Raw genomic sequence first — 12,572 nt, forward strand, 5'->3', positions numbered from 1 at the left:
TCAAGTACCATAGAGCAGTCAACGTTTCAGTCATCTAGGCAGTCAACAAGGCAATTAGACACTCATTCACGAATCTGTCACGAAGTTTGGTAACGAGTCACAGCCAGTCTGCTTCAACACACTGATTCAACCAATCAGTCCGAGAGTCACTCGTCACTCAGGAACCGGTAGGTAGTCAGCCAGTCTGATACCAGCTAGTATGTCAACCAGTCAGTCACCTTTGGTTTGCCAGTCACTTACCTGTCAGCCAACAACTTAGTAAAAAGCAGTCAACCAGTCGGTCAGGCAGTCTCTAAGGAAACAATGAAATATTTTTGATACTTGATGTTTCCTTGGGAATTTGGCCAGAGAGTGAAATGGGTCAAGTCTTGCTCAGTTCAAGCTGAAAACACGGTTATGCAAAAACAATCCTCAAACAACCCAAAAGCAGTTTATTTTACTAGATTGCATTGAAATCTGTAAGAAAATACTAAAATTTGCTTAATACCCGGTTTTCCAGCAAAACTTGGTTAGAGAGTGAAAAGGGTCAAGTCTAGATGCAATCTAGTCAATTTTTTTGACTAGATTGCATCTAGTCAAAAATCTGAAAGAGAAGGCTAAAATTTGGATGATACCCGATCTTTCCAGCAACATTTAGACAGGGAATAAAAATTTGTTAAGTCTTGCTCAACTCAAGCTGAAAAGACAGTTTTCCACAATGTATCCACGAACAAGCCAAATCCAATTTTTTTTTACCACATTGTAATGAAATCTATAAGAAAAAAAATTGAATTTAGTTTAAACACGATAGGGGACAAGACTGGGACGAGGGACGAAAGATGGCGGTCACGCCTAAAATGTGCTCGTAGTATCTTTACAGTTTCGCAGCCCTAGTGGTGGTTAAAATATATTTAATAACCATTCGCAATGCCTGACGAATCATCGAAGAAAGGAGCCGTGGATAAAGGCAGAAAACGAACAAGGGAAGGCAGCTCTCAAACAGACGAGGAAGACGAGTTCGATCAACATCACAAACATGAATGCAAAAAGTGCCTCGAAACAACAAACTCGAGGCTCTCCGGTATTGAAGAGAAACTCAACATGCTATTAACTGTACTTCCCGAGTTGGAAACTTATAAAAAGAGGATTACTCTTCTTGAAGAAGAAAACAAAACCCTTGAAACGAGCTTAGAGAACTCGCAAGCAGAGATAGAAGACCTAAAAGCCATTGTTCATGATGTTAATTTAAAGCAAGGAGCAGCCGACGCCTCCAGTGAACGCATCGAGAGCGATCTCAAAGAACTACACCGCCGACATGTTAAACTCGAATGTCACAGCCGTAGAGGAAATATGAAATTCTTTGGAATAACGGAACGTGAAAACGAAACAAACAATGACACCGAACTCGCCCTAAGAGAATTCATGCGTACGAAGCTAAAGATCCTTCCAATCGACGAAGAAAACATTCATTTTGACAGAGTCCACAGAATTACTTCACGCCGTTCACAATCAAATCGAAGTCTTCAACCGCGACCTATTATAGTTAGGCTGACGGATTTTCAAGATAAATTTTTCATCAAATCCTATATCAAAAATCTTCCAAGGGGTACCGGATTTGGAGTATCCGACGATTTTCCCAAAGAAGTTGACGAGGTAAGGAAGGTGTTATATCCGATCCTAAAGGCGGCCAAGCGCGATAAGAAGACTGCATACTTCAACGTCGAAAAGCTGATCATCAATGGTGCTCTTTACCGTGGCGAAGAAACATCCCAATTTCCTTTCTATGGGCGTTTAATGGACAACTAAGCTGAAATGAACGCTAAAACCGTAGTTAAGTTGAGTTTGTTTTTTTTTTTTTTTTGTACGGAACCACCTACTTGAGAGCTGCGGCTTTTCACTTCGATATCCAGTCAAAACGCCGCAAAAAGCTTTAGGTAAGTCTTTAATAGTTATGTGTTCCTGTATATGTTTCCGTAAGTGTTTTCCTTTTAGCTTTATCTTCTGTTATGTTGATCAATTTTGTTTCGATGTCAGCGAAGTAATAAGAATCAAGCCTTTTCATAAATATCAACCGCACTGTGAGCCGCATAGTTCTAAGAAAAAAACTAGAATTTAGTTTAAACACGATAGTTCCTGCGAAATTTGGCCACAGTGAGAAATGGGTCGTCTTCTTCAACTCAGGCCAAGAACTCGGATTTGCAAAAGGTATCTGCAAACTTTCCAAAACCAATTGTTTACAATAGATCATTACAAAATATGTAAGAAAACACTAATATTAGGGTTTAGAGTTAGGGTCAGGGTTAGGGTTAGGGTAAGGAATAAGTAACGGTTAAGGGTAGGGTAAAGTAGAGGTCAAGAATAATTAGGGTTAGGTTTAGGGTTAGGAATATGGATAGCATTTTCCTACATGCTACCTTCAGAGTCTAACTGGGTTCTGTTGGGGCAGCATGCCAGGAAGCGGCACCGGGTAGTTGTACGCGGAAAAGACGTGGCATACAGAGAGTTTTGTCTGCGTTGGGCAAAACAAGAGAGAAGGCCCGATGGCTCGGCGACCTTTAATGGGGCCGCCTTGACAGGGGAGCAACGAGCCAAGGCGCGATCTTTTAGTGGCCTCTCGCTGTCTGAGCGTTCGAAAGAACGGAGGGTGCGGCATCCTCCGTTGGTGGGAGAGGCATTTGGCCGGAGTTTGAGTTGTTTTATTGGCGACTGACTCCGAAATCGGATAGCTACCTTGTGTATCCTGCCAGTAGTCATATCCTTGTCTCAAAGATTAAGCCATGCATGTCTAAGTATAAGAAATAGTACTGTGAAACTTCCAATGGCTCACTAAATTAATTATCGTGTATTTGATTGTACCGTTACTACTTGGATAACCGTAGTAAATCTAGAGGTTACAGTTGCGAAAAGTCCCGACTGTCTTCGGAAGGGATGTATTTATTAGAGTAAAAACCAGTGCAGATTTTGCCCGGTGTTGTGGTGAATCATAGTAACCAATCGAATCGCACGGCCTTTGCGCTGGCGATGTTTCATTGAAATATCTACCCCATCAACTGTCGATGGTAAGGTAGTGGCTTACCATGGTTGCAACGGGTGACGAAGCTCTCTATCGAGTAGATTTCTGACCATGGTGCGATTAATCAGCTCAAAACAAGAGAAGACATCCGTTTTGCTAATGTTACGAGGACAGATGGAGTGTGAAGGACCATATTTAAGTATTTCCAATTGTTCGGACGTGAGATTGTGCGGCGAGACGTTGACGACTGTCTCCGTTGAAGCAAACGGTAGAATCACGTTTCGCGTTAAACTTTTTAATTTTCCCCTCGTGAGTGTCGATAACACGTTTCACAGCCTTCTCTACATTATATTTAATAGTTCCATGGAGGATGTATCCATCGATGTTGCTGACAATGCCATTGATATGCACCGCTAATCTGTCTCTTACTATGGTTAACTTACAGAGTTCCTTTCCTCGTTTGGCGAGAGCACTTCTTAATAGGCGTTTTCGAATAGCATGTACATCATGTCTACTTATGTCAGGCAGTTGAAAACAGATGAACATCGGAAACACATTGAAGGATAAACAGTTTTGAAGAAAATTCAAATCCAACTCAGCTTTGCTTACTTCGATAGAAGTATTCTCAAAACTTCGCATATTTACAAGCACCTGCAATCACCAAGGGCCTGTCTTGACTCTTGTGATACTGAATCTTTCACGATCTTAGATTCTGCCGCTTCAAAATACCAAATTAAGATCAAAGAGGCATTGCATATTAAGTAGGAAAAACCCATCCTTAATCAGGAATTGAAACACCTAGAATAGTCTCTTTCCTTTTATTTATGTTGTTCCTTGGTCTTCTAATCTATTTTTATTATTACTATATTTATTTATTTATTTTTTGATCTAGTCAAGCACGCGCTAATTACATTTTTCGCGTTTTTACATTCAAATGTAACGTAAGCCCGGATACGTAGTGTGTAACGTCCCTTAATTTATATTCAAATGTAAAACAGTTAAATGCTCATTTGTAACCGAAGATGACATGAGAATGTCATGACTTGTCTTGTAAATTTAAATTCAAAGTTGTTGTTTCGTTTTTGAGAGTTATTGTCACTGTGCTGTCTTTACGTCCTTTTAGAACCAAAGTCCTATTCCATTATTCCAGGCTTACGTATTCACGCACCGGCTTGCTTTGAACACTCTAATTTTTTCAAAGTAAACGTCCCAGACCCCGAGCACACTCAGGTAAGAGCACACCCAGTCTCTGCGAGGAGGAAAAGCTCGGCCAGTAACGTATCTTGCGGCAGACCGGTCGGGCTATCCCAAGATCCAATTAGGGGCTTTTTAACTGCAACAACCTTAATATACGCTATTGAAGTTGGAATTACCGCGGTTTCTGGCAACAGACTTACCCTCCAATGGATCCTCATTAAAGGATTTAGGTTGTGCTTATTCCAATTACAAGACTTGCAAAAGCCTTGTATTGTTATATCCTGTCACTACCTCCCTGAGTCAGGATTGGGTAATCTGCGCGCCTGCTGCCTTCCTTGGATGTGGTAGCCGTTTCTCAGGCTCCCTCTCCGGAATCGAACCCTAATTCTTCGTCACCCGTTGCAACCATGGTAAGTCACTACCTTACCACCGACAGTTGATAGGATAGATATTTCAATAAAACATCGCCAGCGCAAAGACCGTGCGATTCCATTAGTTACTATGATTCACCACAACACCGGGCAAAATCTGCATTGGTTTTTACTCTAATAAATACATCCCTTCCGAAGACAGTCGGGACTTTTCGCAACTGTAACCTCTACAATTATTACGGTTATCCAAGTAGTAAGGGTACAATCAAATAAACGATAACTGATTTACTGAGCCATTGGAAGTTTCACAGTACTAGTGCTTATACTTAGACATGCATGGCTTAGTCTTTGGGACGAGCATATCACTACTAGCAGGATCAACAAGGTAGCTAACCCTAATTGGAGTCAGTCGCCAATAAAACAACTCAAACTCCGGCCACAAGCCTCTCCCACCAGCGGACGATGCCGCACCCTACGTTCTTTCCAAAGCTCACCCAGTGAAAGGCCACCAAATTATCGCGCCTTGGCTCGTTGCTCCCCCATCAAAGGTCGCCGAGCGATCGGGTCTTCTCTCTTAATTTGCCCAGCGCAGACAAAACTCTATGTATGCCACGTCTTTTCCGCGTACAACTACCCCGTGCCATCTCCTGACATGCTGCCCCAACAGAACCCGGTTAGACTCTAAAGGTAGCATGTAAGAAAATGCTATCCATATTCCTATCCCTAACCCTAACCCCAACTTTAATTTATACCTATCCCTAAGCCTAAAAGTTATCAAATGAACCCTAACTGTAATTTTATTCCTAACCCTAATTTTATTCCTAACCCTCATCCTAATTTAACCCTAACCCCAACCTAACCAGAGTTTAATACCGTAATCCTAATTCTTCCCTAACCCTAACCCCTGAGGGTTACGGCTAGGGTTAGTAAAATTTCTCTAGGCTCATCCATCCAATAATTTATTCTTACCCCAACCGTATAACGCTAACCCTAATTAGGGTTAGGGTAAGGAATAAATAACGGCTAAGGGTAGGGTAAAGTAGAGGTCGAGAATAGATTTAGGTTAGGTCTAGGGATAGGGGTATGGTTAGGAATAAATATCGGTTAGTGTTAGCGATTGGGTTACTTCTTACCTCTTAAATAAACGGTCAGGGTTAGTCCTTAGCTCTTAGATATAGGGTTAGATCGCCACTCTAGTATCATTGAGCCAGTTAACGTTTCAGTCAAACAGGCAGTCAACCAGGCAACCAGGTCAGTCACGAGTCGGTCACGAAGTTAGGTAACCAGTCACAGTCACAGCCACACCCTAATTTACCCCAAACGGTTACCCTAAAGGGTTAGGGCCCCAGTCATAGGCATAGTCCTAGTCCTAGTCAGAGGTAGTCATAGTCATAGTCATAGTTTATGACATGGCTCTGACTTTCAAAATGACTATGAACATACTATGGCTGTGACTATGGCTATGACTATGACTATACCTGATACTATGACTATAGATATGACTATGCCTATGAGTAAGGCCATAGTCATAGTCCTAGTCCTAGTCATAGTTATAGTCATAGCCATAGTCCTAGTCACAGTCAGACATAGTAATAGTCATAGTCATAGTTTCTGTCATGGCTATGACTTTGATAACGACTATGACGATACTATGGTTGTGACTCCTAGTATCAGTCATAGTCATAGTCTTAGCCATAGTCACAACCATAGTATGGTCATAGTCATTATTAAAGTCATAGCCATGACCAAAACTATGACTATGACTATGACTGTCTGACTATGACTAGTACTCTGACTATGATTAGGAGGACTATGACTATGACAATAACCATGTCCATGGCGTTACTCTTGGACATAGTCAAATCTATCGTCCTAGTATTAGTAATAGTAATCTTCCTAGCCTGTCATAATCATTGTCATAGTAAGAGTGCTAGTCACAATCATAGTCTTAGTCCTAGGCATAGTCCAAGGCCTGCGCATTGAAGGGTTTTAAATACACCAAAATGTTCCTCTCGTCAAGACCTTTCTAACAATATATAATATGTTGTTTGATAAAAAAAGTTGAAGTCCATTATTCCTTCCAACAAGAAAGATATTCTCACTTATACCCCTTAGCGCATCTGACACGTTTGACTTGTCATTCTTCCAGCCGCAATATCTCTCTTAATTCGGCATCTAACTACTTCAAACTTCATAGCAAACTAGTTCCATGCCATGTCTGTCTCACAAAAATTACAATTCCACATCCTTAGAGATTCGTTAGTTGTTGTAGTAGTTGCCATGATAGCACCCCATTTGGTGTCCGCCATCTTGGACATTTTGGCCAACGGGTAGCATGGCCATTTTGATCAAAATTTTTAATTTCCCTGAAACTCCTGCTATAGGCTCAATGATCCCTAACAACAACTTCTAGCGCTTTCTGAGTGGTCTGTTTTTCTCACTTTTACCCCTTAGCCCATTTTTGATGTTTTGCTAGTCAATCTTCAAACTAACGTAACTTCATTGTGTCTTGAAGAAATGTATTCGTATTTGGTAAGTGACTAGTTCTATACCGCATGTAGTACTCTCTTAAATTGCAAGTCAAGAGCATGACAGGTTAAGGAATTAGAGCAGTTCCCATGAGGGCATCCCATTTGATGTCCGCCATCTTTGATTTTTTGGCAAAGGGGTAGTATGGCCATTTTGGTCAAAATTTTGAATTTCTTTGAAACTCCTGCTATACGCTCAATGATCCCCAACAACAACCTCTAGCGCACTCTGAGTGGTCTCCAGACCTTAAGACTGAGTTTTTCTCACTTTTATCCCTTAGCCCATTTTTGATGTTTTGCTAGTCAATCTTCAAACTAACGTAACTCCATTCTCTTGAGGAAATATATTTATATTGGGTGTGTGACTAGTTCTATACCTCTTTTAGTACTCTCATAAATTGCAAGTGAAGAGCATCACAGGTTGAGGAGTTAGAGCAGTACCCATGAGGGCATCCTATTTGATGTCCGCCACCTTGGATTTTCTGGCCAAGGGTAGCATTTATTCATTCTACTGTAACTCAATAACCTTATTGTTTAACAACTTCAAACCTACAGGCATAAGAGATGAGACATTTGATTTTCTTATGGTGTTCTTAATTTAGGCAAATTAGATTGATTGCTACCTGTAAATTAAGGTTGACTTCTGTCAATCACAGCAAATATTTAATTTTAAAATTTTAAACAAAATTTAACATGGTAGATAACGTCGTTTTATGTTCTATCTTATGCTGGTCAAAAAAGGTACAGTTAATGTTTTGTTAATTTTTTAGAATTTTTCAAACGTCAGGAGTTAGGCGAAAATGGCGTAATCGTGAAATGGACAGGCACTCATTAAATCTACTGTTACTCAAAAGCCCTCATTCCATTCACTTAATACTCAAAAGCCCTCTATCCATTCACTTAATACTTACACATATATTCCATTGTATGTGTAAGTATTAAGTGAATGGATAGAAACGCTTAAGATTTATGGCGTGTAAAAGAAGACGAAAAAGGTTAGAAAAATCAATCCTTTTTTATTTTTAATCAAAAATACTTTTAATTGTAATGACATTGGTGTAAGTTTAAGGAAAAACCGATACAAAGTGAGTTTTTTACCAATTTTTAAAAGATAAAAGCATAGGTCCCCGCAGCGTACATATGAGACTCGTGTTACAAGAAAATTCATAAAAAAATCTGAAATCAATTCTTTTCTAAAACAGTTACAGCAAACCATTGTAAAGGAAATGGACAATCATGTGTATATCATTTTGTGTCAATTTCGTTTGATTTTTAGGGTTTCTTAGCCCTGCAAAAACAGACTCAAAAAAACCCCTTTTTTCGAGCTTTTCTGGTCTCCAGCGCATGCGAAGAAATTATTTGAATAATTTTGAATACATCAAGTTGTAGTCCTTAACACGAACTTTCCAACGATGTATAACTTGTCTACATTCAATGAGATGGTGCTTAAAAAATCGCGAAAAGCCTTTTAGCCCTAACACTCACTTTTCTCAAAATATGCAAATTTGACGAAAAGGGCTAAAAGATCCAAACTGTTCATTGAAATGACTTGAAACTTTGTGCACGTGATAGAAAGTATGCCATTAGCATCCTATGAAAATTTCAGCTCTCATCTCCCGAGAATAAAGGTTTTAGCAGTTTTGCGATCTAGCCCTAGTTTCAAGGTTGAGTTTCGTGTCAAGCCTTGTGTAGGGTATATACCTATACCAAGGTTTTTTTTGCTTTCCGTCAGATTTCTAAAATTAGAGGGAATGGACGTTAGTTAAAATCACTGAATGAGGAATGGTGCAAACTATGTACATACCAAATTTAGGCTTCTTTGAGATATTTTTAGCCTGATTCTCCAGAGATGTTAAGGTGGTTACCCAAAATTTAGCCCTAGCTGCGATAATTTCTACACTTTTCAATCAAATGATATGAAACCTTGTGTAAATATAGTAAGTAAGCATGTCTGCACATACGTGAAAGTGCGGCTTCTTTACTTAAAACCTAAGTTTTTTATGAATTTTTTTGGCATCATTTTTAACGTTGTTACCTTAAATTTAACTCTAACTGCGACAACTTCTAAAATTTTATATCAAATGATACGAAACCTTGTACAAATATAGTAAGTAATTAGGTCTATACATACGTGAAAGAGCGGCTTCTTTACTTAAATAAAGGCTGATAGTTTCGAAAGAAACTGTTTGGGGCTGCGTCGGTGGGAGTAACGAAATAATTTGGATATATCAACAAAGTTGAAATGGTAAATTGGCCACCGTAATGATTACAAAAGCTGACGTTTCGAGCGTTAGCCCTTCGTCGGAGCGAATGGGCTAACGCTCCGACGAAGGGCTAACGCTCGAAACGTCAGCTTTTGTAATCATTACGGTAGCCAATTTACCATTTCAACTTTGTTGATATATCCAAATTATTTCTTTACTTAAAACCTAACTTTTTAATGAATTTTTTTGGCATCAGGGCTAGTGGGTAACTATCTAAACCTTTCAATCTCTTAGCGTCTCCAGCACATGTGGATTCAGAGCTTTAGAGAATATAAATACACCAATGTCTTCCCCTTAATTAGGTATTTATTATGGTATATAAGTTGTTGTAGTTTGATAAAATGTTGGCAAAATAATTGGACATTTGTCATGATCTTCACGTCTCATTTTCTGAAAGTTGAAAGATAAATATTAATAAAATAAAAAATATTTAATAACATCACAAGAAATTCAAGCGGCACAAATAATATAAAATTGGCTATATTGTGTATAAATTTCATGTCTTAATCTTTAATTTTGGGGAGGTTATAAGCTTCAGGAAAAAAGGTAACCATTTTGTTAATGAGGATTTGGGGATGGAAGGAAGGTTGCATATGTAATGATGAAAGTGGGGTAAAGATATAAATCGTTGTATTGTAAAGCCTCGTATTGTTATATCTTGTCACTATCTCCCGAAGTCAGGATTGGGTAACCTGCGCGCCTGCTTCCTTCCTTGGATGTGGTAGCCGTTTCTCAGGCTCCCTCTCCGGAATCGAACCCTAATTCTTTGTCACCCGTTGCAACCATGGTAAGCCACTACCTTACCATCGACAGTTGATGGGGTAGATATTTCAATGAAACATCGCCAGCGCAAAGACCGTGCGATTCGATTAGTTACTATGATTCACCACAACACCGGGCAAAATCTGCATTGGTTTTTACTCTAATAAATACATCCCTTCCGAAGACATTCGGGACTTTTCGCAACTGTAACCTCTAGAATTACTACGGTTATCCAAGTAGTAAGGGTACAATCAAATAAACGATAGCTAATTTACTGAGCCATTGGAAGTTTCACAGTACTAGTGCTTATACTTGGACATGCACGGCTTAATCTTTGAGACAAGCATATGACTACTAGCAGGATACACAAGGTAGCTAACCGATATCGGACTTAATCGCCAATAAAACAACTCAAACTTCGGCCACAAGCCTCTCCCACCAACGGACGATGCCGCACCCTCCGTTTTTTCCAACGCTCAGACTGCGAAAGGCCACTAAAAGATCGCGCCTTGGCGCGTTGCTCCCCCGTCAAGGCGTCCCCATCAAAGGTCGCTGAGCAATCGGGCCTTCTCTCCTATTATGCCCAACGCAGACCAAAACTCTATGTAGCCACGTCTTTTCCGTGTACAACTACCCCGTGCCGTTTCCTGGCATGCTGCCCCAACAGAATCCGGTTAGACTCTGAAGGTAGCATGTAGGATAATGCCATCCATATTCCTAACCCTAACCCTGATCTTAACGCTTAACCCTACTGTTAGTGTTTTCTTGCATATTTTGTAATGATCTATTGAAAACAATTGGTTTTGGCAAGTTTGCAGATACCTTTTGCTATTTCGAGTTCTTTGCCTGAGTTGAAAAAGACAACCCATTTCTCACTGTGGCCACATTTCATAGGAAACTTCGTGTTTAAACTAAATTCTAGTTTTTTCTTATAGATTTCATTACAATCTGGTCAAAAAAATTGGATTTGGCTTGTTCGTAGATACATTGTAGAAAACTGTCTTTTCAGCTTGAGTTGAGCAAGACTTGGCAAATTTTTACTCTCTGTCCAAATGTTGCTGGAAAGATCGGGTATCATCCAAATTTTAGCGTTGTCTTTCAGATTTCGATGCAATCTAGTCAAAAGAATTGTTTTGGCTTTACAGATAATTTTTGCAAAACCGTGTTTTCGGCGTGAGATGAGCAAGTCTTGACTTATTTCACTGTCTGGCCTAGTTTTCCAGGAAACACTGGGTGTTAAGCAAATATTTGTGTTTTGTTACAGATTTTAATGCAATCTAGTAAAACAAGTGCTTCTGGGTTGTTTGCAAATACTTTTTGCAAAAGCGTGTTTTCAGAGTGAGTTGAGCAAGACTTCACCCCTTTTACTCTCTGGCCAAGTTTTAAAGGATACACCAGGTATGAAGGAAATTTTAGTGGTTTCTTACAGAGTTCAATGCAATCTAGTCAAACAAACAACTTTTTGGCTGTTTGCAGATACTTTTTGCAAACGCCTGTTGTCAGAGTGAGTTCAGCAAGACTTGACCCATTTCACTCTCTGGCTAAATATAACAGGAAACATAAAGTATCAACCACATTTTGTGTTTTTAGTAATTTGAACACAATCTCTCCAAAAAAATTGGCTTTTACGTGTTTGCAGATACTTTTTTGCAAAACCGAGTTCTCAGCGAGATTTGAGAAAGACGACCTACTCCACTCTGTAGCCACATTTCGCAGGAAACAGCGTCTTTCATCCAAATTTTAGTGTTTTCTTATAGATTTTAATACAATCTGATGAAAACAGTTGGATTTGCCTTGTTCGTAGATACTTTATCGTAAAACCGTGGTTTGAGCCACAGCTGAGCAAAATTTGGCACATATCACTCTCTGGCCAAATTTTGCAGGAAAGATCGGGTCTCAACCAAATTTTGGCGTTTTCTCTTAGATTTCGATGGAATGTAGCAAAAAAGGTTGCTTTCGGCTTCTTTGCAAATAAATTTTGCAAAACCGTGCTTTTAGCGTGAGTTGAGCAAGACTTGACCCTTTTCAATCTCTAACCAAGTTTTGCAGGAAAACCGGGTATTAAGCAAATTTTAGTATTTTCTTACAGATTGCAATGCAATCTAGTAAAATAAACTGCTTTTGGGTTGTTTGCGGATTTTTTTTTCATAACCGTGTTTTTAGCATGAACTGAGCAAGAGTAGACCCATTTCACTCTCTGGCCAAATTCCCAAGGAAACATCAAGTATCAACCACATTTTATTGTTTCCTTAGAGACTGCCTGACCGACTGGTTGACTGTTTTTTACTAAGTTGTTGGCCGACAGGTAGTCTCCTTCACAGCCGCTCGGGCCGGAGTCACGCAACGCTCCTCGTCCCCAAGCGGCTGCTTCAAACCGACCTACATTCCTTTCTCGAAAATGAACCAATCAATATTTGGCTTTCATTTTCTTGCGAATGTTCGCGCCTTAAATTTCAAC

The 12,572-nt window shown here is 39.7% G+C and overlaps 1 protein-coding gene and 1 pseudogene across 1 annotated transcript; one reads left to right on the forward strand and one right to left on the reverse strand.

Moving 5' to 3' along the window:
- Window positions 1–906: 906 nt before the first annotated feature.
- LOC148716466 (uncharacterized) lies at window positions 907–2,199 on the forward strand. Its single transcript, XM_088745733.1, has one exon. It carries the CDS (start codon window positions 907–909, stop codon window positions 1,783–1,785), a length of 879 nt encoding a protein of 292 aa, XP_088601859.1. The 3' UTR covers window positions 1,786–2,199.
- Window positions 2,200–4,055: 1,856 nt separating this feature from the next.
- Window positions 4,056–4,945, reverse strand: LOC148716467 (small subunit ribosomal RNA; annotated as a pseudogene; the record flags this gene model as incomplete).
- Between the last annotated feature and the right edge of the window lie 7,627 nt (window positions 4,946–12,572).

This window comes from Stylophora pistillata, chromosome 14 (assembly GCF_964205215.1).
Source record: "Stylophora pistillata chromosome 14, jaStyPist1.2, whole genome shotgun sequence".
Classification (NCBI taxonomy): domain Eukaryota; kingdom Metazoa; phylum Cnidaria; class Anthozoa; order Scleractinia; family Pocilloporidae; genus Stylophora; species Stylophora pistillata.

Bases quoted from the DNA above. Each gene is read 5' to 3' on its own strand.
- LOC148716466 (XM_088745733.1), top strand. From the start codon at position 907: ATGCCTGACGAATCATCGAAGAAAGGAGCCGTGGATAAAGGCAGAAAA.